General features: G+C 41.7%; 1 protein-coding gene across 2 annotated transcripts in view; it reads right to left on the reverse strand.

Moving 5' to 3' along the window:
* The window catches only part of SRPX (sushi repeat containing protein X-linked), a 79,837-nt gene that overhangs the window by 47,864 nt on the left and 9,684 nt on the right, over window positions 1-22,289 (reverse strand). The window contains exons 2-4 of one of the 2 annotated variants that reach the window (XM_032474394.1): window positions 10,484-10,543; window positions 5,185-5,376; window positions 3,628-3,804 (exon numbers count right to left, since the gene is read on the reverse strand). In XM_032474394.1, the coding sequence (XP_032330285.1) occupies window positions 3,628-3,804; window positions 5,185-5,376; window positions 10,484-10,543 (429 nt within the window). The remainder of the gene's footprint in view (window positions 1-3,627; window positions 3,805-5,184; window positions 5,377-10,483; window positions 10,544-22,289) is intronic. The other variant, XM_032474395.1, reaches the window with a different exon arrangement.

Genomic DNA, 22,289 nt, shown 5'->3' on the forward strand with positions numbered 1-22,289 from the left:
CTGGTCTCTAGATGAGGACTCGTAATTCTAACTGTCCATTGTTCTATCTAAATGCCGATGTAACCAAAAAGAACTAAAAATGGAAAGAAAGAAAAAATATCTCCCCGGCCCAAACAATAGTTGTTCCAGTCTAAGGTTTCTTTTTTTCTATATCAGTGGAAGTTGTGGCTCTCGAAATACTTTACCCTCTTGCAATTTGCAGTATGTTTTAAGTCCTGCACTGACATTTCTGTGTCTGTTCCTGAAATAGTCATGGATTTGACTCCACTGCCAGAGTGTGGTCGGCAGAAGAGAATTAATTTTAACTCATGGTACTTTCAAATTAGCCAGACCACAGAACTGACCACCTCAGAGTCAAAAGTAAGCCCAGTGTTCTCTCTTCCCTCCAGATCTGGAGCAGAACTGGGACGATCTGCTCAGCACTGCACACAGCTCATGCCAAGAGGCACCGTTCAAGTTGTGTGGACATCTGGGAACTGCTCGGCCCCCATGTGTCAGCCCCGAAACTAGGCTGAGGCTCTGAGCTATGCTCAGGGACCCCCTCGCCCTGCCAACACACAAACAAAGTCATTAAACTGATTTAAATCCCTTTAATGCCAAAAGAGTCAGTGACATCTCTGGAGGAAAATTCACTGGGGACAAACTCTAGCTTATCTGTCACAAAATCAAAGAAAGAATCGCCTGCTTGCTTTGTCAGTTTCTCTCTCTTTCCTGGGAGCTCAATGCTCTCCCGTGGCTCACGGGTCCCCTTTTCACCACTTCCCCTTCGCTGCACAAATACCCCTTCCCCCAAGATATGCCTGAACCTTGCCCTGGCCCAATCTAAGATAAATCCCCTGAAATGGGGGTTCATTCCTTAGTCCTTTCTCTCTCCCTCTGGGAAGGTTCCAGGCCCATCTGGTCCAGCTTAAGATATGCTTGTTGCTTTTTGAGAACAATCAGCAATTTCTTTCCATTATTGTGCACCATCTGGACATCTGAACAGTGTGATCCCTAGAGGACCTTCTGCCAATGCTCGCTTCGCAGGAGGATTTGTGAGCTCTCCTCTCCTCCCGTCTCCGCTGCCCCTTCCACTGTGAGGGAAGAGAGGTTCAGAAATGGGGGGGGGGGAGATGGTTTGTTTTGAAGAGCTAGCTTGCACCTACCAAGTCACAGGGGAGACAGTAAAAGCAAGATCTGTGAGGAGCGACTGTGACCTGAACATCTGGCCTTAGGTCATAGCCTTCAAAAGGAGCATGTCGGGAGTTCACAGCCTCAGAGCTACCCTACCTGCTCGGGCTGGGCAGGGCGGTCTTCTCCTGACTGAGAAGTACAGTGACTCAGCGGGAGATGTCCAAAACCTCAGAAAAAGGTCGCTGTGCCAAATATTCTGTTGGTGCTAAGTTTTCCTATAATAATCTCCTCTTTACCGCCTGGATGGAAAGTCTCAAGATTATATTTCTCAGACTCCTGCTGCCAGCTGGGTGCTGGATAGGTTTACCAAGGGGAGGCACTCCCATGAGAACAGAAGGCCGGGAGAAGGTAGAAGCCATTATGCTGCTGGTAGGAGCATCAGTGAGGGGGTCCTGGGCTCCTGACTTCATTCTCATCAGTGATGGTGTCAGTTACAGAAATGTCAGCATCGAGGGTGGCCTTACGGACTTTGGGTAGCACTACCAGCCCACTTCTGCTCCCCCAGCCCTTGGCTGGTATGGCTTTCTGCTGTAACCGATCTCTGGTAACAGCGGTTTTCCTCTTTCGCTCCTCCGGCTCTTCCTAGATTTTTGTCACCGGTGCCCTGTATTAAATTCTCCTCTGTTTGAAATACCTAGAATGGTTTCTGTTTTCCCAATTACTGATCAATTTAAATTCCTACCTAAATCCTAGAAAAAGAGAAGCCTGGAATAAATGAGTCGGTTATCTGAGTAGTTATTTGGACCTGGTGTCAAATGGATACAAGGTGTGGTCCAGGCTGTGACTAATATAGAAGAGTTTTGCTCACATCTTGGCCCAGGTCCCTTGGCTGTAGCTCATTAACCACAGAACTGCAGAGAATGGCTGATGCTGCCAAGGGAGACAGTAGACAGTGGTACCATCACGAAGACACCAAGGCCAGAGGAGTTGTTGCACATCTGCCCCCAGAGGGTACTATCCAGTTTCAGTCTCGTTCCTGAAGTATCTGCCCCAGACACCAAGCAGTCAGGAAGCAGTCCTCGGGGTAAAGCACCTTAGCGGACTGAGCTGAACAATTTCCTGGAGCGTGGGCAGGTGTGGCCGGCAGCCTTGGCACCTCAGCGCCAGAGCTGTCTCTGGATTCAGGAACTTTGAGCCTGAGAGCCTGGAGACATAGGCGTAGCTCTATGCAATGTCAAGCAAGTCAGGTGGCCTCTCAGGCCTCATCTGTAGATGGGAGATTGATCCCAGGACCTCGTGCATACTAAACACACACTCTACCACTGAGCTATGCCCTCCCCCAACCTGGGAAGCTTTCATAACCCCACTTGCCTCTTCCAGGTGTCCCCCATCATGCTGACTGAATCAGAATCTCTAGGGTAGGACCAAGCTATAGCAAGGTTCTAAAAGATACTCAAGTGATTCTAGTAAGTATCCAGGGTAGGGATCTATTGACCCTACCCGGGTGATTCTCAGTGGGGAAGTGATTTTTCTCCTTTCCCTCCTCCTTCCTCCAGGGGTCACGTGACAATGTCTGAAGACATTTTTGGTTGTCGTAAGTGGGAGCTGGGGGAAGGTGTTACTGGCATCTAATGGGTAAAAGCCAAGGCTCTGCTGAGCATCCTGTAGAACAAAGGACAGGACCCCACAACAAATAATTCTCTGGCCCCAAATGTCCAATGTGCCAAGTTTCAGAAACCCTGCCCCAGAGCGTGGTCTAGCAGAATCCCAGCCTCCAACCCAGATCGGCTGAATCAGAATCCACATTTTCCCCCAGGTTCCCAGGTGATTCCCTGGCATCGTTTAAAGTTGGAGGAGCACAGCCTTAGATCCGTGGCTCTCTTTAAGCACTGCAGAATCGCCAGGAGGGCTCTTCAAAGCACGAAAGGGGCCCCATCCTCACAGTTTCTGATTCAGCAGGTCTGGGGTGGTGCCAAGATTTCTGCCTTTCTAAAGAGCTCCAGGGTTTCTGTTGCCTCTCCCTGGACCACACCTGGACCACACCTAAGATCCATTGCTCAACACACCCACAGCAAGGTAAAACAGCCAAATCCTTTCCAGTGTAGCAAACTGAGCGCTTGCTAACTACCAGGGTCAACAGCAGAGGAACTACGTCTGTGTGCTGAGACACACAGATGCTCTCTGCCCGACTGGCCAACAAACGTCACCACCTCTGCTCAATGCTACAAGGCAGATCCCTGAACTAAAGCAGTGGGATTGCCCGGTAGCTCTGCCAGCCTCCAGCTGCCTCAACTGCAAGCCAAGAAAGAGACAAAGTCAAATGAAAGCCATCAGCTGTGATGAGGCTAGGTCCGTGCTGAGCCAGAGAGGTAGGGATGAAGAGAGCCACAGAAAGCCTAACGGGGTGCTTGCGCTTTACGCACAAGATATTGATGCTTCTTTAAAAATCCACTGTACGGAAACCCCCTGCTCCTCCCAAGTATGTGCCTTCTGAGAGTGGTGACATTTTCTTACCCACACAGGAGGCTGGTCGGCCGCTCCAGGCCTTGTTGTCCATACACGTGACTGTCCGCTCCCCTTTCAATGTGTATCCTGGTGAGCAATAGTACTCACACCTGGAGTTAAAGTAGGCACCATCGACACACTTAAACCCTCCATTTGCTGGCATGGCAAGGGTAGGACATCGTTTTTCTGAAAAAGAGACACCCAGAGAGTCAGCATTTCTTAGTTTTTGTCCACAGACTTTCAGAGTCCAGAAACTCTGAAAGCATAGGGTGAAAAATGAATTGAAATACAATGGATAGAATTAGAGAAACAATGGGTGGTTGCATGTCACACAGAAGGGACACAAAGGTTCACGTCAGACTAGCTCAGGTTGCCATCCCAGCTAAACCACTGCCTTCAGCTGGGTTTCTCAGAAACAGACGCTGAGACCAGGATTTGTGTGCCGGTGGTTTAGTAAGGAAATGCTCCCAGTGGGGCCCAGTGAGGGGTGGGGGAGGCAGGACAGGGGAAGGGACGAAGCCAGATTAGGGGGCATCTCTGGCGAAGTGAGCCTCAACCTGATCCAACAGGGGAGCTCTGGGGAGTGCAAGTCATTAAGAGCAAAGCGCTCAGGAGCTGGGGGATGGACACGCAGAACTGGTAGAAAGGCGTTCAGGGACATCTTGGGGAAGCGCTGAAAATGTCCACTGCAGTCATTACACGGCTGCAGCTCCAAGCCTCCGCTTCCCCAACTATAAAGTAATGGCGCCCGCATCAATAGCGCTGTTGCAAAACTTGCATGTATGTATGCAATATAATGTATCTGTGCAGTCAAACTGTAATAATTCTACCTAATGAAACTGAAAACAGAAAAACAACAAACAAAAACAGAACAAAAAAGTTGCATGCATGTGAAATGCGTGGCGCACAGCAGGTGCTCCGTCACCACAGCTGTTTTGAATCGCACTGGCATCTAAAATGTGCTTCAACAATGCTGTGCCGCTTGCGGTTTCCCAAATGAGATCCGACTTTTCCTGAAGCTAAAAGTCAGCCCCTGAAATACTCTTCCAGTCTTCTCCCCTGAGGCGCACTGCCTTTCAAGGAATAAGCATCTTTCTGAAGTAATTCTTCCCCTGCCTCCCTAAGCTCTACCCCTTGGGAGAGCGCTTGTCTCTGCTGCCGGGATTCTGGGGCGTAGCATCGTTCTTGTACTTCTACCTCCATTTACAACCCTGCCCGCGGTCTCTGATGCTATTCTGTGAGACCCCTGATGGCAGAGCCTGTGTGTCCTGTTTCTAAATCCCCAACACCTTTCCAGGGCCCGGCACTTACTGAACAGACATAACCTCTGTGCTAAACAAACCTCTGTTCTCTCTCCCTTTCCAAACAGCTAGCTGATCGCACCCTTCTGTCTGATGCGCATCATCTCACTTCTGCCGTATCTTAGAAACCCACTGCCTTCTGCTCACAAGGGGACTTTTTCTCATCAAAGACCACAAAACATTGAGTAAAATTCCCTGGTCTCAGAGCAAAAGAACTTTGGTCCCGATCGGCCCTGGGGTCCCAACATGGGGCTGGGCTACTCACGCTTGCAGATGACCTTGTCGGACCACCGTTTGTTTGACTGGCAGATCAGCTGGGAAGAGCCGTGCAGCTCGTAGCCCTTCCGGCAGCGAATGTCACACCTGGTTCCCAGGGCTGTTTTGTAGTATCCTCCTTGAGGGGCCCTGCAGTACACATCCCCATACTTCACCTTGATGGGGGAGCACCACGGGGCGTCTACAGGTAGCAGAAACAAAGGAGAGGAGAAATAGAAAGTGACACCTTCAGAAAACGTGTCCCCTCATTCTCAAAGCCCCTGGCTGGCTGCATTCCAGATTTTGAACCTCCAGATAGTGCCCCATGTCTTTTAAGGTGTCTCTCAGTGGAAGGGTTATGATCATGGGACTAGGTGTCAGACATATGTGAACATGGGTCCAGGTTCCTCCATTAATAGCTACGTGATCTTAGACAAGTTACTTAAACTCTCTGAGTCAGCACCTCTACCTATGTCATAGGGCTTTTATAAGGACCAAGGGTAGGGGGAGCATATCAAGTGCCTAGCACAGTGCCTAGCACATAGTAAACGTTCAATAAATGCTTGCTGTTCTTTTTAGTATTTCCCTTAACTAATAATTCTCCTGAGGGCAACTGATACTGTTGTGAACTCTAACTCCAACCATCTCACATAGTGGCAGGGCAGTCAATAATTGGTTAATTTAGATTTTCTTCCAAGTCTGTATCATATTCACTGTAAAAACTCATAACACAATCTTCATTAATGTTAAGGAAGCTACAATTTCCAGGGGTTTGCCATAGGATATAATTTGGACAGTCACAGAACAATTGCTCCCCACAGGGAGACAACTTCCCTTTTCAGATGTCCCCAGTGAAGTCCCATTTTGGTAATAGAGGACACCCTTCTCAAATGGCAAAGTTCCAGGGTGTTATGATTTCGGCCTCACACTTGCCCAGAGCACAGCTAGGATGACACAAATAAATCAAAACCCCTCCCCTGGGCCTTTGGAAGATGCTCGCTGAGAGCCATAAAATTAGTAGGGCAAGACTAGCTCCTCGAAAGTTCCCAGAGTGGCCAGTGCATAATCAGTGGGGACCGGAAACGAGCTCCTTCTAGCCTGTCGGGCTCTCCAAGCCATGAACAGGCACCCCCTCCCTACAGCTGCCCAGCTCCTCACTCCACCCCAGCACCTGTGAGCTCTCAGCGAGTGGGATTCGTGCGCCATCATGTGGCCAGGAAGGAGGAAATTCGCTGTTCGACTTTCCTAGGAATTCTATTCTGAGGATGCGTTTCTGGCTGCTTCTCAGCCCTGAAAACCAACAGTTATGTCCAAGTCTCATGCATAGTCTGTTTTTTTTTTTTTAACTTTTATGCTTTCACATCTCCTTTGGCTAATATTTTCATCCTATACTGTTTTGCAGACAGCTGAAAATGGGTGTTAAAGTTGGGACTCAAGCAATATTCCCTGCACTTTCTGGGGAAAAGTGATGCCCCAGGCTTAGTCTAGAGCTGATTAAATTTGACCACGTGGATACAGACTTGTAGGAGCTTCCACTAGGCCTACAGGCCTCCCTTGAGCAAAGTTTCCTTCTTCTGGGGTTTACACATATAGTCTGTTTGTGCTAACATTTTTAAATGAGAAAAATCTGGACCCTGAAGCAAGGTACAAAATAGCATCTCCGTTATTTTCTTCTAAGCATAAAAGAATTCTTGAACCAGTTTGAGATGTTCTTTCCTTGGTGATGGCTCCAGGTAAGCCATGAAGCTAAAAGATTTCAAGATCACAGGTAAATGAGGAGCCTCTGGGGAATGCTGGCTTAGCACTGCCAAGTTGTGGCTATTTCTTCTATAATCAAAAGTCCTCAAGGTAAATTCTGGAAAAACCCATAGATGCCTACTACTCAAATAAAACTGAGATTTGGAACCTACTGGCTTCTGTGACCACTGGAGGTGAAGTCTATTTCTCTCTCTCTCTTTCTGTCTTTCTTTCCCAACTGTAATAGGAAGGACCACCTACAAGGAAGCTCCCAAATGCACTTTTTATAGTTTATAGTCAGAGGACTTTCACGGTGTTGAATCTTACAAACCATCTGTCAGTTTACCTCTCTATCTCGGTCATCTCAGCCTGCCTCACTTCCTTTTAGTTCCCCTGTCTGCCCTGTTCCCCATCTGGACTGCAAGATCTCTGTGCTCCCCCAGCTCTAACCTGCTTCTTCTCTTGCCAACTGGTCTCCTTCACTGCCCCCTCCCCCACCATCTCACAGGTCACACTACAGCACCCTTGACTGACAACTGGGCTCCAGAGAGAAAATGAAATCCCCATTGGAGGTGGCCGCAGGGTGATGAGGTGAGAATGAATATGGGAGACCCAGAGGGAGATGATGGAAACACAGTGAGCTGCTGGAGTATGGGGGATATAATACTGGGCAGACTGGAGAGGTCTGGGCACACATTCTAACTGTCATCTCCTAGTAACCCTGGACAACTCAATACATTTTTCAGGGAACCAGATTCCTAACCTGTAAGAGATAGGAGTGGATTACATTATTTCCAATGTCCCATCTAGCATAGCTTTAAAGTTGTAGGATTCAAATTCTGTCTTATTCCTCCCCGACCCCCTTACCCATCTCACAGCCATGCCGACCTCCTTACTCCTTCTGACTGTTAACTTTTCTCGTCTCCTGTAACCCTTCCAGCTGAAGGCAAGTCCTTTTTGCATTCTGGGTCTTGATCACAATTCCATGGATGTACAAATTGGAAGAGTATCCAATTCTCGTTTTTTCACTCAAATGTTGAACATACTCACATCCTCCAGCTTCTGGACTGTGACGTGAGTTTAGGAGGGACACAATTTTACAGTAAACTAATATGAGACAGCATACCTGCAATTCTTAGCACACACATTATGGCTGTCTTTCCCACAAATGTGCCCAGGACAAACATTGAAGGCTAACAGGTACATTAGAGAATGACGTGTGTATACACGTATCACAAATTCACATAGTTCAGGACAACAACGCACTCAGCAGATTTTTTTTTTAACTCAGATATTCTGAGTCTTCAAATCCTCCTAGCAGTGCTGGCAACGTGTCCAAAAGCTGTGCTGTTGTCAGCATGTGGGGGAAAAAATCTTGTTTTTATTTATTTGCCCCCCCCAAAATTTTTTTTTCTTTTGGATTACCTTCCAAGACAAATCTTTGGAAGATACTTTGACATTTTAACAGCCCTGCAGTGATAATATTTAAAAAGTCAGTGAGTGACTAGAATTTGAAGTGCATGTAAGCATCATAAATTAAGGTGAGTTAGTGAAATGTTTAACATAGAGGTTTAGAGAAAGGAAGTTCTAATGCTGCTTCAATTAATTAAGATAGGGTTCATTTAAGGAGAAACCTAAATCGATTTCTCAGGAAAGTTTCTTCTTCTTCCTGGGCTGCTGTGAAGTTCCCAGAGTAAGCAGTGTCATGCAGCAGACTAATGAGGAGCCACTGGTAAACTCTGGATGTTGAGCTAAAACATCTGGATTTCAGACCCAAACGTAATGTCTGCTAGCTGCGTGACACTGGGCAAGTCACCTGCCCGCTCTAATCTGTGGTTCCTTCACCTGTAAATCAGTAATAGCAACCTATCTCTGCACGCCCTCCTTCTTCCCTCAATTAGTGTGAAGGTATGATGGCATTCCCTGTAAAAGAATCAAAAACAATTCTTGCCACATTCTGGGAACACAATAAATGTTGGTTACATTTCACTTTCTTCCTTCTTTCATAAATTTTGTAAATTACAAATTTAACTTACTTAAAAACCACTTATTGAGTATATACTCTGTGCCAGACACTGTGTAGGGGCCTGAGGATCTAGAACTAATCCCCCAGTTAACAGTGGTTTGCCTCTGTGTTAAAACTAAAAAAAAAAAAAAAAAAAAACTGACCATGAAAATAATTTCCTAAGAAGCATTAATTCTTAAACATTTAGGGTAGGCTCTAGGGAAGGCACATATTTTGGCCATCTGGTCTACCTTCCGCATGGGCATTGCTGCAAGATGAGGATGAATACTGGGAACAATGATCCCAGGGCACTAGACAACCCCTCTTGCACATATGAAGGGTCACATTTGCACACATGTATTTCAGGAAGATTTTTCAATAAGGGACTCAAAAAAATATATTTTTCAAAACTCTCAATTCATTAAGAAGCGTTAGGAATCAGAATGTCACCTTATCCCAAGCATCTAATTAACAAGTTTGTGCTTTGCTTGATTGGTTAATTCCTGTGGCAATAATATAGGAGCTGGGCATAGGAATGAGTATTTATATTCACAGGTCATAAGCAAATGTGGAATACGGTAGGAAGCACCCCCGGACAAATGCACCAGTCATTATATTAGAAAGGTTGTTCACTTACGTGAAAAACAACGGAAGGACTCTCTTCAACCAAAGGTGACCAGCACTACCCTGATTCTCCTATAACTTAGACACGTCACAACAGAGCAGGGGGGTATCCTTTTGCCAGGATGTAGACAAACTTCCTGGGCAAAATGCCACAATGGAAATTTATTAACCAATTTTCCTCAAGTTATTTCTCAACTGTAAAAGGATCTGGATTCAGACAGAAATAATCTAAATTTACCCTCACTTTTCCCAGGGCTCCCTAAGCTTTGGAGAAATGACTCACCAGTAGGAATATTTGTGGACAGACTTACCTGAGCCTGCATAGAAGGTTCTTGATTAGGCTTTTTATACCTGCTGGGGTGGGGGTGGGGGTGAGGGCTTCTAGAAACGTATAGAGATGGAGTTCTTTATCATTAAAGTTTCAATGGGCAACACACTTTACTCATCATTTCAGGAGCCAAACTAGACTCAGAAAGTGCACGATGAAATGAGCTTATGAAAATCAAGTTTTCTCATTCCGCATTCATCTCAATACATTAGCAGCACTGGGTCCAGATTTGACCTTGGGTGGTTTACTCTGGACGATTCTGGCTGTAATGTATGAATCAGGCAGAACTCATGGCTTGATTTTCACTTTTCATCAGCTAGAGCTTGGCTTTGCAGAAGTAAGGACAGTAAAGAAATTTATGAGAATAAAATGACCACTGGGGTGCTGAAGGACAGCACTTGAGAGATTTCCAAATGCTTTCTGTTTTCTTTCATTTGTTTTTCTTTTAACTGGGAGCATATGCGTATTAATTTTTAAATATTTTGTTTCCCGGACAGGTCATTAGAACTTAAAATGTGTTGTCTGGTCACTTTATTATAGTCTGCTCGGCAGGGCAAAAAGGAAAGTTCCCCTGGCATCAGCAGGTCTTCATTAGCACATAAGCAAAGCATTCACCTTTATATCTAGTGTGTGAATACCCGACTTCATCGTCTTCTAGCGGTGAGTCTCCAGATCCTACAATAAAAAAAGAACAGAAACTGCAGCAAGAAAAGCCACACGATATGGACGAATATTTCGAAGCATTGCTTTGGCACAGTTCATGCAAGAGGGGCTATTAGAACGCAGAGCCAAGAGTAAAAGCTTCTGTGGCCATTCATGAAGGGACAGGGGACCTCTCAGAGTGAACCTGGCTGGGCTGAGATTGCCAGAGCCAATCAAGATGAGCCTCAAACTGTTGTGGAATCACCACATGCCAACTGGAATTCTGGACTTGGGATTGAGAGAAAGTCAACTTCACTCTGAGAAGATGCCAATGTATATGAATCTCATGCCAGGGGAGACACAGTAAAATGTGTGTGACTCAGACACGGCCCACGGTTTCTCCAGCAGTCAAAGCAAACCTGGTAGAACTGGGTGTTTATGGTACCTGAAAATCAGTTCATCTTGTAAAATGAACTTGGGTGGAAGGTCAGGAGGCAAATCAAATGTCTTATCTTAATGGCGAGAGAAATACAAAGCTGCCTCGGTATATTTGCAGGAAATGAAGGCTGAAATTGGTGATCTGGATGTTTATTCAAAACCTCTCACCAAGGCATAGCTAAAGGCAAATTTCTTGATGAGCCTTGCTACTCTTGAAAACCACAGCCTCAGAGAGAAAGTCTGGATTTAATTTTTAAATTTAAACTCATTTGTAAGTTGGAACTGAATCATTTTTTAAAATGCTAAATATTGAATTCCAGTAAATGGGAGATGCTTCATCTTCAACACAGTACCAGGCCCCAAGCTTCAAAGCACTAATCTTTTTTTTTAAGTTTCGTTTTGTGTGGGATGGGTGTAATTTAGGTTTGTTTGTTTGTTTGTTTTTTACCAGCTGCCCTGAGGACTGAACCCAGGACCTCCTGCATTCTAAGCACACGCTCTGTCACTGAGCTCTACCCGCCTCCTCAAAGCAGTAAACTTAAATTTAGAGATCTTTCCCTCCAGCCTTCCTAATCTGATCGCTGACTCTTGAGTTAGCACCTTCTTGATCACACATTTACCTGCAGGGACTACAACCATCACAGATAAGAACACTCTCTTTTATGAGGTTATTTGAATCTCCAGGATTCAAATCTCCTGGAGATTCAAATAACAGGATAAGTGAATCGAGTAATGGTCCTGCCCCACTGGGATTCTGGATGAGAAATGGTGAGTGTGGAATTCAAAGTGGGGAGGTGATGGAGGCCGGACTACGTCCATTTGGAAAGGACCCCACCAACCAGAGAAGCCCACCTTCAGGTTTCTTCGCCTGGTCTCTGGCCACCCAGACAGATACAGAATTACACAAACTGTTCCTTATTCCATATCAAAAAGTGAACATAAAACCCTTCAAGAAAGCAATCCAGCAACATGAATCAAAAGCCTATGTTCAAACCCCTTGATTCAGTGATTCCACTTCTAGGAATCTATCCCAAAGAAATAATATTGAATATTAGAAAAAGAGTTTACACACCAAGATTGGTTTGCAATGTTATTTACAACAGCAAAAGACTATAAACTGGCTAAATAGTATTATGGCTAAATAAACCACAGTACGTTCATTGGGTATAATATAATGTAGCCATTAAAATGTTGATTAACAGTTACAATAGCATAGAAAAATGTTATACCATTAAGTGAAAAACGTGCTATAACAAAATTATACAAATGGTGTGATTTATAACAATGTTAAACAAATTCAAACGAAACAATGCATAGAAGAGTCTATGATCATTAGATGCTCTTCTTCCTTCTCTTCTAAATTTTCTATTATACACATGTATTACTTTCATAATGGAAAAAAAAACCTTATGCATGTAACGTGAAGAAGTCTCATTTCCAAAATACATTTTGAATATATTAGAAACGTTTAAGAATCTACAGTTCCTCCCCTCCTGCCCTGCCTGCATTTCCCTCCATAGTCAGAGCTGAACTGGAATTCCTCCAAGAACTGCTGAATTCTCCAACTCCATATGGTATATTTCTAAGTGTTGAGAGATCTGTCTTATATTAAGAGCACTTCCCTCTTTCCCAAGTCATCGTGGCCTCCGTACCATCTATCTAGGCAGTAAGAGGCTCTGGACCCATTCCTGGCTCTAAGCAAAGAAGACAACTGTCACAGATTGGGCTCTCTGGGAAGTATCTTCTGAGATGGAGTTTAGCGCACAGGATGTTGGTTAGGGATCAACACCTGTGAAAGGGATAAGAAGGAAGCATGTTTGGACAGAGGGAGAAGCCAAGCTTTGATGTCTGCTCAGTGACAGCTTCCTTTGGTGGCTAAAATGGCCGAGCCTCTATATCCCTCCCTCAATCAGCCATCGGATACCACCCACCTTGAAAAGGACATGAACGTGGGTGAAGCACTCCCAACAGCTGAAGCAACCTATGAAGGGACTGAAAGCTGACGGGTGTCTGAGGATAGCACTACCTCCAGCAGAGACAACCGCTTCTTCCTTGGAGGAAGAGCTGATCGGCGCATCTCCATGACCATCACAACAACACTCGCTCATTAAGAATTAACTGAAGATGTGTTAACTCATGAGGAGGGGACCCTCTGTAGAGACGGAAAGGGACTGCGATCTACTGGAGAGACAGGTGCGCCTGGGGTGCGTGGCCCCACTTTACCAGTACATCAGTATTCTGAGACATATTCATCACATACTGTGTATTATAGTGAAAATTAAACATCTAACAATAGGAGAATGTGCAAACAAATGATCTTATATCAACAAGCTATTCTAAAGCCACGAAATCAAGTTTGGAATGGGAAAATCTGTATGAAATACAACTAAGCAGAAAAGCAGATACTGCAAACTGTATTCAAGATGAAATATGGAACTATTATATAGTTCCATATATATTATATATTATAATATATATTATATATTATATGTTACATATATAATGTTGACACTTACTCATATGTCAAATTTGGAATATTTTAAGGTAGGATTACTAATCAGTGGGGAAAAAGGTCAATAAATATGCTGGGATTAATTAGCTACACACACACACACACATACAGAAAAAAAAAACCCCTAAGAGTCCTAGTTTATACCATACCAAAAAATCATTTCCAGACAGCTTATAGACCTAAATTTGAAAGCCAAAATTTTGAGAAAAATGAAGAATATCTGCATAACCGTGAGGTAGGGAAAGACTATCAAAACAAACCTTACAAACCATAACCCATAAAGAAAAACACTGCTACACTTCACTGCACAAAAATGTAAAACTCCTAAGCAGTAAAAGACATATAAACAAAGCTTAAAGACAAGACCCAGACTGGCAGAAAATATTTGCAATGTTTGTCAGGCAGAATTATTATCCAGAATATATAAAGAAGATAGTCCGACAGAAAAAAATGACAAACATGAACAGGAGCTTTGTAGAAAAAGTATCTGAATCTGAAGCAAATGCCACAAAATGTTAATATGAAAGAATCTTCAACCTCACTAGTATTTAGGACAATATATATCTAAGAGACCAATTCGCAATCATCAGACTGGCAAAAATGTAACTGTCAAAGAGGTCAGGAGGCAGTTCACAAGCTCTGCTAGTGGAAATACAATTGTTCAACTAGGCTGGAGAGGAATTTTGCACTACATCTGAACCTACCCTTCAGATCAGCCATTCCATTCCTAGACATAGGCCTCAGGAGATCCGGCAGACTGCAAGTGTAAGCATGCGCAAGCCTGCTCCTTCCAGCATTGCCATTTGTCAAAACCAACGTATAACACCATTCCTAGAAAAAAATGGTGGTGTATTCAAATAACAGGAAGCTGTAAAAGTTAAAATGAGTGAACTTGCTCCACATGAAACGACAAAATCTCAAACACACCATGTATAGTGAATAATCTATCTAGAGTGTGAGATCAAGTATATAAAATTTTAAATTGCAGAAACTAATACTATAGTTTTCTATAGATATGCACTAAACTTATACTGGATTGGAAAGATACACATCAACTTCGTACTAATGGTTTCCTCTGGGCAGGGAGGAAGGGGAAGGAACTCAAAAATGCACACACCGGGGCCACTGATCTCTTACTTCTTACAAACATAAAAGATCTGAAGTAAATGTGAGAAAATGTTCATATCAGTTGAATCTAGATGATGATTACTTTTCTTATATTTGAAATACTTTATTTAAAAAAAGAAGAGAGGGAAGGAGGGAGAAAAGAAGTGGGGAAGGTGGCTGGAAGAACACACCATCACCCTCCATGTTGGAGCAGTAGAATTAATGGGTGAAAACTTCCCCCCTTTTTTCCTATCTTTTCCATTTTTCTTCATTGAGCATATCATTATTTAAAATTTTGGAAAAAAACATATTGAATAGCTGTTAAAAGGCAAAAAATGCTGGACTGTTGTATCCAAAACGTATAATTTGTTTCACACTATTCCAAGTCCTCACACCCCAAAGCCTTGCTACACATCTAAAAGGACTGCTACACAGTCAAGTTCAGGGCCAGCGGTCAGAAGATTTTCGGCTGAGGATGGTAGAATGGAAGGATAAAAAGAACCTGGGATCTGTAATGACTTTATTGGGCTACTATGTTAATCCTAGATCTCTGACCTCCATACTTCTTCCTCCATCACTAACAAATGTCCTTTCAATGTGAGCCACTGTGAATAGCATTGTTTGTGACTTGCAGCTGAAAGCATGCAAACTGATTCACAAATAAACAGGAAATTTCCTGTCTATTGTTGACAGGAGATAAAAGAAGTGAAAACAAAATAAATGGATATTAGCTACCCCTTCCTGAATACTTCCAGTTTTTATGTAGCCAAAACTCATACATCAACTTCTATAAAAAAAAAAAAAAAATGATGACCATAGAGACAGAAGGTAGATTATAGAGGTTACCAGAAACTGGAGGAAGAGGGGAATGGGAAGTTATTGCTTAGTGGTTACAGAGTTTCTGTTTGGGGTTATGAAAGGGTTTTGAAAAGACATAGCAATGATGGTTACAGGACGATGTGAACGTAATTAATGTCACTTAATTATATACTTAAAAATGGTTAAAATGGCAAATTTTGTTTCATATATATATTTTTACCACAATAAAAAAAGATCTAGGAAAGAATTTGAAAAAAAAAATAGTGACCAGTCTACAAAATGGACATCATGAAGGATACAATAAGATCAAAGACCACTGACCAAGTACAGGGAACTATGTTCTATATCCTGTAATAAGCTTTAATGAAAAAGAATATGAAATGAATATATGTATGTAGATGCATGACTGGGACATTGTGCTGTACAGCAGAAATTGACACATTGTAACTGACTATACTTCAATTAAAAAAGAAAAAAGACCACTGACCAGCCTATGCTCAGCAGATTGTACTTACCAAAGCAGGAAAGGAGATTCACGCATATTGGAGAAAGATTTTGCCACAGGGTTAAAATATAAAGAAAGGAATTTTAAAAAGAGAGAAAGAGAGAGGTTGGCGGGGGAAGGAGAGAGGGAAGTTTCCTAACAGACTATTATTTATTTACAAAAGGCCATCCCTTTAGAATTCTGGTTAATTGAGGTTTTATTATGACAACCATTAATCAGTCCTCATATGGTTCAGATTACCACTCTTTGGAAAGAATGCTTCAGTGCTTCTTCCACACAAATACAAATTCTGCATTGGCTCAGAAATCAGAAACTCAGTGCCATGTAGGATTCTGTCCCTCAGCCATACCTGGAGCCAATTCCATTTATAATTCTGCTCTCCTTGCAGAAACTTCATCTAATTCAACAGATTTGCAAAGAAATAGCCACTCCTTTTTTTCCCAAAGTTCAAAGAAGGCTCTTCCCGGCCTACTGAATCCCACCCTTTCATTCTGAAATGAAATGGTAAATAATATCATTTAGGTACCAACTCACTCTTAGGAAATATTCCATTATATGTATCAGAATAACACCAGGAATTTAGATTTTAGAAGACAACCAGAGTGCTCCTTCCATCACCCTAAGTTTTTTCATTGTGAGGGTGGGGGATAGTGGGGACATTTGAGACTCATGGAAGATGTAGCCAATTTGCTAAAACTACATATCTTTATTGATTGTGATAAATGATCCAAATTGACAGATTTGCCAGCTCTATGTTAAAGTTTTAGCTCAAAGACTTGGGTTTATTTTTAAGTTATTTGAAGACAGCTATGCATTCTTAATATTTTGTCAGAAATTTTTGTTTTTTCCTCCTCATCATTACTCTAAATATAATTTTATGATTAGAAGTCACCATATTTAATAGTAAACTGCATCATCAATTTTATACTGAAAATCAATGGGAAAATCAAACTCACTTTGCAGTAAAGATTTTTAATCTGGGTCCCTGGCCTCCTAGAGGATCAATGGAAGGGCTTTGAGGGGGTCCATGAGCCCCCTGGAACTGGATATGCTTCTTGGTACCTGAATATACTTTCTTAAGGAAGAAGTTGCTACCTTTTAGTAGATTTTATAAGGATCTGTGATCCAAAAATTTATTAAGAACCATGGTTTCTGCAGCATTCTTTATTATGAAGCACATTAGAATATTTACTAAAGAAGTATGTAGTATCTCCCTGATATTTGACTCTTTTTAGTATGAGACAGTAGAAACAAATATATTTAAAACAAGAATAAATGCTTATCTTTATTAGATTTTCCCCCTAGATTATTGCTGTCCAGTGGAACTTTCTGCAATGATGGGCATGTTCTGTATCTGTGCTGTCCAATAGGGTAGCTACTAGCCACATGTGATTATTAAACACTTGAAATATGGCTAGTTGAACTGCATTTTTAATTTCATTTAATTAATTTAAACTTAAATAGCCATGTGGCTAGTAGCTACCACACTATATAGCGAAGGTCTAGATTTAACTTACAAAAAATACTAGAGCTGATAAAAGAATTCGGCAAGGTAGCAGTATACATGATTAACATACGGAAATCATTTGCAGTTCTTTACACAAACAATGAAATAGCAGGAAGAGAAAATAAAGAAACAACCCCTTTTAAAACTGCATCCAAAACAATAAAATACTTAGGAATAAATCTGACCAAGGAGGTGAAAGACTTATACATGGAGAACTACAAAACATTAATTAAGGAAATTAAAGATGACTTAAAGAAATGGAAAGATATCTCATGCTCTTGGATTAGAAGAATCAATATTGTTAAAAGGGACATATTGCCCAAGGCAATCTACAGAGTTAATGCGATACCTATCAAATTACCCAGGACATTTTTCACAGAACTAGAGTAAATAATCCTAAAATTTATATGGAATCACAAAAGACCCAGAATTGCCACAGCAATATTGAAGAAAAAGAATGAAGCTGGAGGAATAACCTTCCCAGACTTCAGACAATACTACAGAGCTATAGTAATCAAAACAGCATGGTATTGACCTAAAAAGAGACATATGGATCAATGGAACAGAATAGACAGCCCAGAAATAAACCCACAGACCTACGGTCAATTAATCTTCAACAACGGAGGCAAGAATATACAATGGAGAAAAGGTAGTCTCTTCAGCAAGTGGTGTTGGGAAAACTGGGTAGCAGCATGTAAATCAATGAAGTTAGAACACTCCCTCACATCATACATAAAAATAAACTCAAAATGGCTTAAAGACTTAAACATAAGACAAGACACAATAAACCTCCTAGAAGAAAACATAGGCAAAATATTATCTCATATACATCTCAGCAATGTTCTCCTAGGGCAGTCTACCCAGGCAATAGAAATAAGAGCAAAAATAAACAAATGGGTGGAATTAAGCTTGTCAGCTTTTGGAGAGCAAAGGAAACCACAAACAAAACAAAATGACAACCTACAGAATGAGAGAAAATATTTGCTAATGGTTAGACTGATAAAGCTTTAATTTCCAGAATACATAAACAGCTCATACAACTTAATAAGAAAAAAACAAACAACCCAATCCAAAAATGGGCAGAAGACCTAAACAAGCAATTCTCCAAGGAAGAAATACAAATTGCCAATAGGCACATGAAAAAATGCTCAATATCACTAATTATCAGAGAAATGCAAATTAAAACCACAATGAGGTATCACCTCACACCAGTCAGAATGGCCATCATTAAAAAGTCCACAAATGATAAATGCTGGAGAGGGTGTGGAGAAAAGGGAACCCTCCTACACTGCTGGTGGGAATGTAGTTTGGTGCAGTCATTACGGAAAACAGTATGGAGATTCCTCAAAAGACTAGGAATAGACTTACCATATGACCCAGGAATCCCACTCCTGGGCATATATCCAGAGGGAACTCTAATTCAAAAAGACACATGCACCCCAATGTTCATAGCAGCACTATTTACAATAGGCAAGACATGGAAGTAACCTAAATGTCCATCGACAGATGACTGGAAAAAGAAGTTGTAATATATAATATTATATATTATATATATATAATATATATACACATATACATACAATGGAATACTACTCAACCGTAAAAAGTAACAAATAATGCCATTTGCAGCAACCTAGAGATCATCATTCTAAGTGAAATAAGCTGGAAAAAGAAAGAAAAATACCATATGATATCACTCATATGTGGAATCTGAAAAAAAGAAAAAAGAGGACACTAATGAACTCATCTACAAAACAGAAACAGACTAGCAGACATAGTAAATAATCTTATGGCTACTGGAGGTAAGGGGGTAGGAAGGGATAAATCTGGGAGTTTGAGATTTGCAAATGTTAGCCACTATATACCAAAATAGATTTTAAAAAGTTTCTTCTGTATAGCACAGGGAACTATGTTCAATATCTTGTAATAACCTTTAATGAAAAAGAATATGAAAATGAATATATGTATGTATATGCATGACTGGGATATTGTGCTGTGCACCAGAAATTGACACATTGTAACTGACTATACTTAAATAAAAATAAATAAATAAATGACCTTGAGATAAAAAATATATACATTCTGTGGAGATAAATCATGTCTCTAAATTGCTCAGTGAGAACTATGTCTAATTTGTCTTGTATATCTAGCATATGATTCCAAATTGGTAGTCAACAGATGTTGGAAGAAAAGAGAAAAATCTGCCTCATATTTCTTATGATATATAAATCATGTGTCATTATGCTCTTATGTCTGAAATGGTTTTATCCTACTCAGTACAGCTTCAGGATATAAATGTGAATTGTGACAATACTGAAGGGATTTGGATGTTTAGAAAAAGGTATTTTGCACTATTGAAAGCCATAGGGTATTCATTTATGGGAACCAGATGACTTAGCACTAGCAAGTGATTTGCCAAAGGGGCTCCTCCGCAACTGTAGTAAAGTCAAAAGGACATCTGAATGGCTTCTGAACAAAAATCAAATCCAAGGCTCTGCCAGGAAAACATAGTCTAAAGATGATGCCAAGGATATGACCGTCAAATCCTTTGTTAAGTCAAGGCGGTACTTCAGAGTATTTGCAGTCATACAAAAGGCCCTTTAAGCAGAGTAAGGATATGTCTCAGAGATCCTCTCAAACAGCAGAGAAGAGTTTATGTCTATGATATTTATGGATGTGGCTTTTGTCTAATGGAACAAACTCCAAGAAGATTCACAGGAGACCCACAAAGTTCTTAATGAGTTATATATCCAGAAATATTACCAACATGACTGAGGCAGACAGAGATATTACACAATGAGGAGAGGCCTCTGAACTCCCAGAATTCTACTGTCAGGAAACAGGCCCACAGAGCTGCTTAGCTGTAAATAGGTGATACCTTCCATGAAAAAGGAAAGGATGCTCAGAGGGTGGAATCAAGAGCCCAGAAAGTAGAGTAGAGAACCATAAAGAATTCTTTCCAGACTGTGAGGCCTGAACAAGGAACTACCAAAATGTGTCCAGCTAGATTTCAGGATTTCTATGGAACAGTGACCCCTTTGTGCCTCCCATTTAACCCCATTTTTAATAGGAACCCTATAGCAGTTATATTCCGCCTATTCAACCACTGCAGGTTGGGTATTTGGGGAACAGATAACTTATCCCTTTGGTTTTATAGGTCTACAGATAGAGAAGAACTGCATTCAAGCAGTTAGAGTTAAAGCACACCTAAGGACTCTCATCCCCACCCGGACCTGATTTAGATGATGAGATTCTGGATTTTGAGCTGATGCTACTACAACAGGATGACTTTTAGGGACCTTGGGAGGGAATGAGTGTATTTCGCATGTGGGAAGAACATGGATCATTGGGTGCCTGAGGGTAGACTGTCATATGCAGCCTCTAAGATGGCCCCAAGTGATCCCTTTCTCCTGGAACTTACACCTTTGTGTAACTCCCTCTCTTTGAGTGTGGAATGGACTTACTGACTTTGCTTCTAATGAACAGAATATGGCAGAAGGGATGTCATATCTCTTCTGATGTTAGTTATAAAAAGACTGTGGTTTCCATCTTGGACACTCTCTGTGTCTCTTGGATCACTCATCCTGGGACATGCCGGCTGCCAAGTCATGATGGAGTCCTACGGAGAGGTCCATGTGGTAAGGAACCAAAGCCTGCCAATAATAATGTGAGTAAGGCTGGAAAAAGATCTCTGCCCCACTCATGCCACCACCCACATACACGTCGAGCCTTCAGATGAAACCTCAGGCCAAGCCAACTTGATTGCAACCTCATAATCAAGTTGAGCCAGCTAAGCCATGACCAGATCCTAACCCACAAAAATTCTGAGAGAAGCATTATTTGTTTCAAAAACAAAAAAGGGGGTGTGGATGGGAGTACAGTCTTGTAGGATTTGTGCTCCAGAGCACCTTGTGGTGCTAGATTTTATCCAAAACTATATCCTTGCTTGGGTCCTTTTTTGTTCCCCCCTTTCACTTATAGGTTTTCCCTGAGAACAGTCCCCCTACGAGTCACAGGGTCTGCTTCCAGGGAACCAAAGTAAGAGAGCCACTGAATTTTCCTAAAATTCAAACACCCCAATTGGCCATGCCTTATAGAGTTATCATAAAGTTTAAATGACATATGTATATGGTTCTAAAATACTGCATTAAAATATTACTACTATCCTTGGCTTATTTTACAAATGTCTCATTTGATGGTCCACAATCACATTTTCTATCTAATTTAGTATGTGCATATTTTAGGCTTTGACTACCTTGAGCTGCTATGCATGTAAATGAGCTTCTGGTAAAAATCTTAAAATAAGACAAACTTATATTTGGACTGATAAGTTTTTCAAGAACTTTTTAAAGCATTAAGCATAGTCAGGAATCTTAGTGCCACCAAAGTTTTCTGTGTGTATTTTTCAATTCCTCTGTCTCAACCATCGTGTATGATTTACGATTTAGAAATATATAGAGATATATTCAATTTAATACCTACCAGGAAAAGCCACATTCTCAATCCTCTCTAGTAAAATATACTGTTGTCAAGTTTAGTCTATGAATTCAAATGATCATGTGATAAAATCTGCTTTAGGAAAAAACGACGTTCAGTCTCAAGATATAACCATCATGTATCCTTTGAGGCAGGAAAACCCATGTGATTCTCTATATACCTTCATGTTTTAAAGATACTTACAAAATGGGAGCCTACAGAAAGTTATTTTAATTCTGCGAAGTATTACTCTTGAGTCTCTCACATTCTGTGGCTCTTGCTAACACATACAAGCATTCAAACATTTTGGGGGACACCGAAGAAGGGTGGACAGAGGGTAGAGTCCACCTTCTCTCCTCTGTGGGTAAATCTGCAAGGGCTTCTTGGCTAGAAAGTCCTAACATGTGGAGGACCA

Source organism: Camelus ferus, chromosome X, assembly GCF_009834535.1.
Source record: "Camelus ferus isolate YT-003-E chromosome X, BCGSAC_Cfer_1.0, whole genome shotgun sequence".
NCBI classification, from domain to species: domain Eukaryota; kingdom Metazoa; phylum Chordata; class Mammalia; order Artiodactyla; family Camelidae; genus Camelus; species Camelus ferus.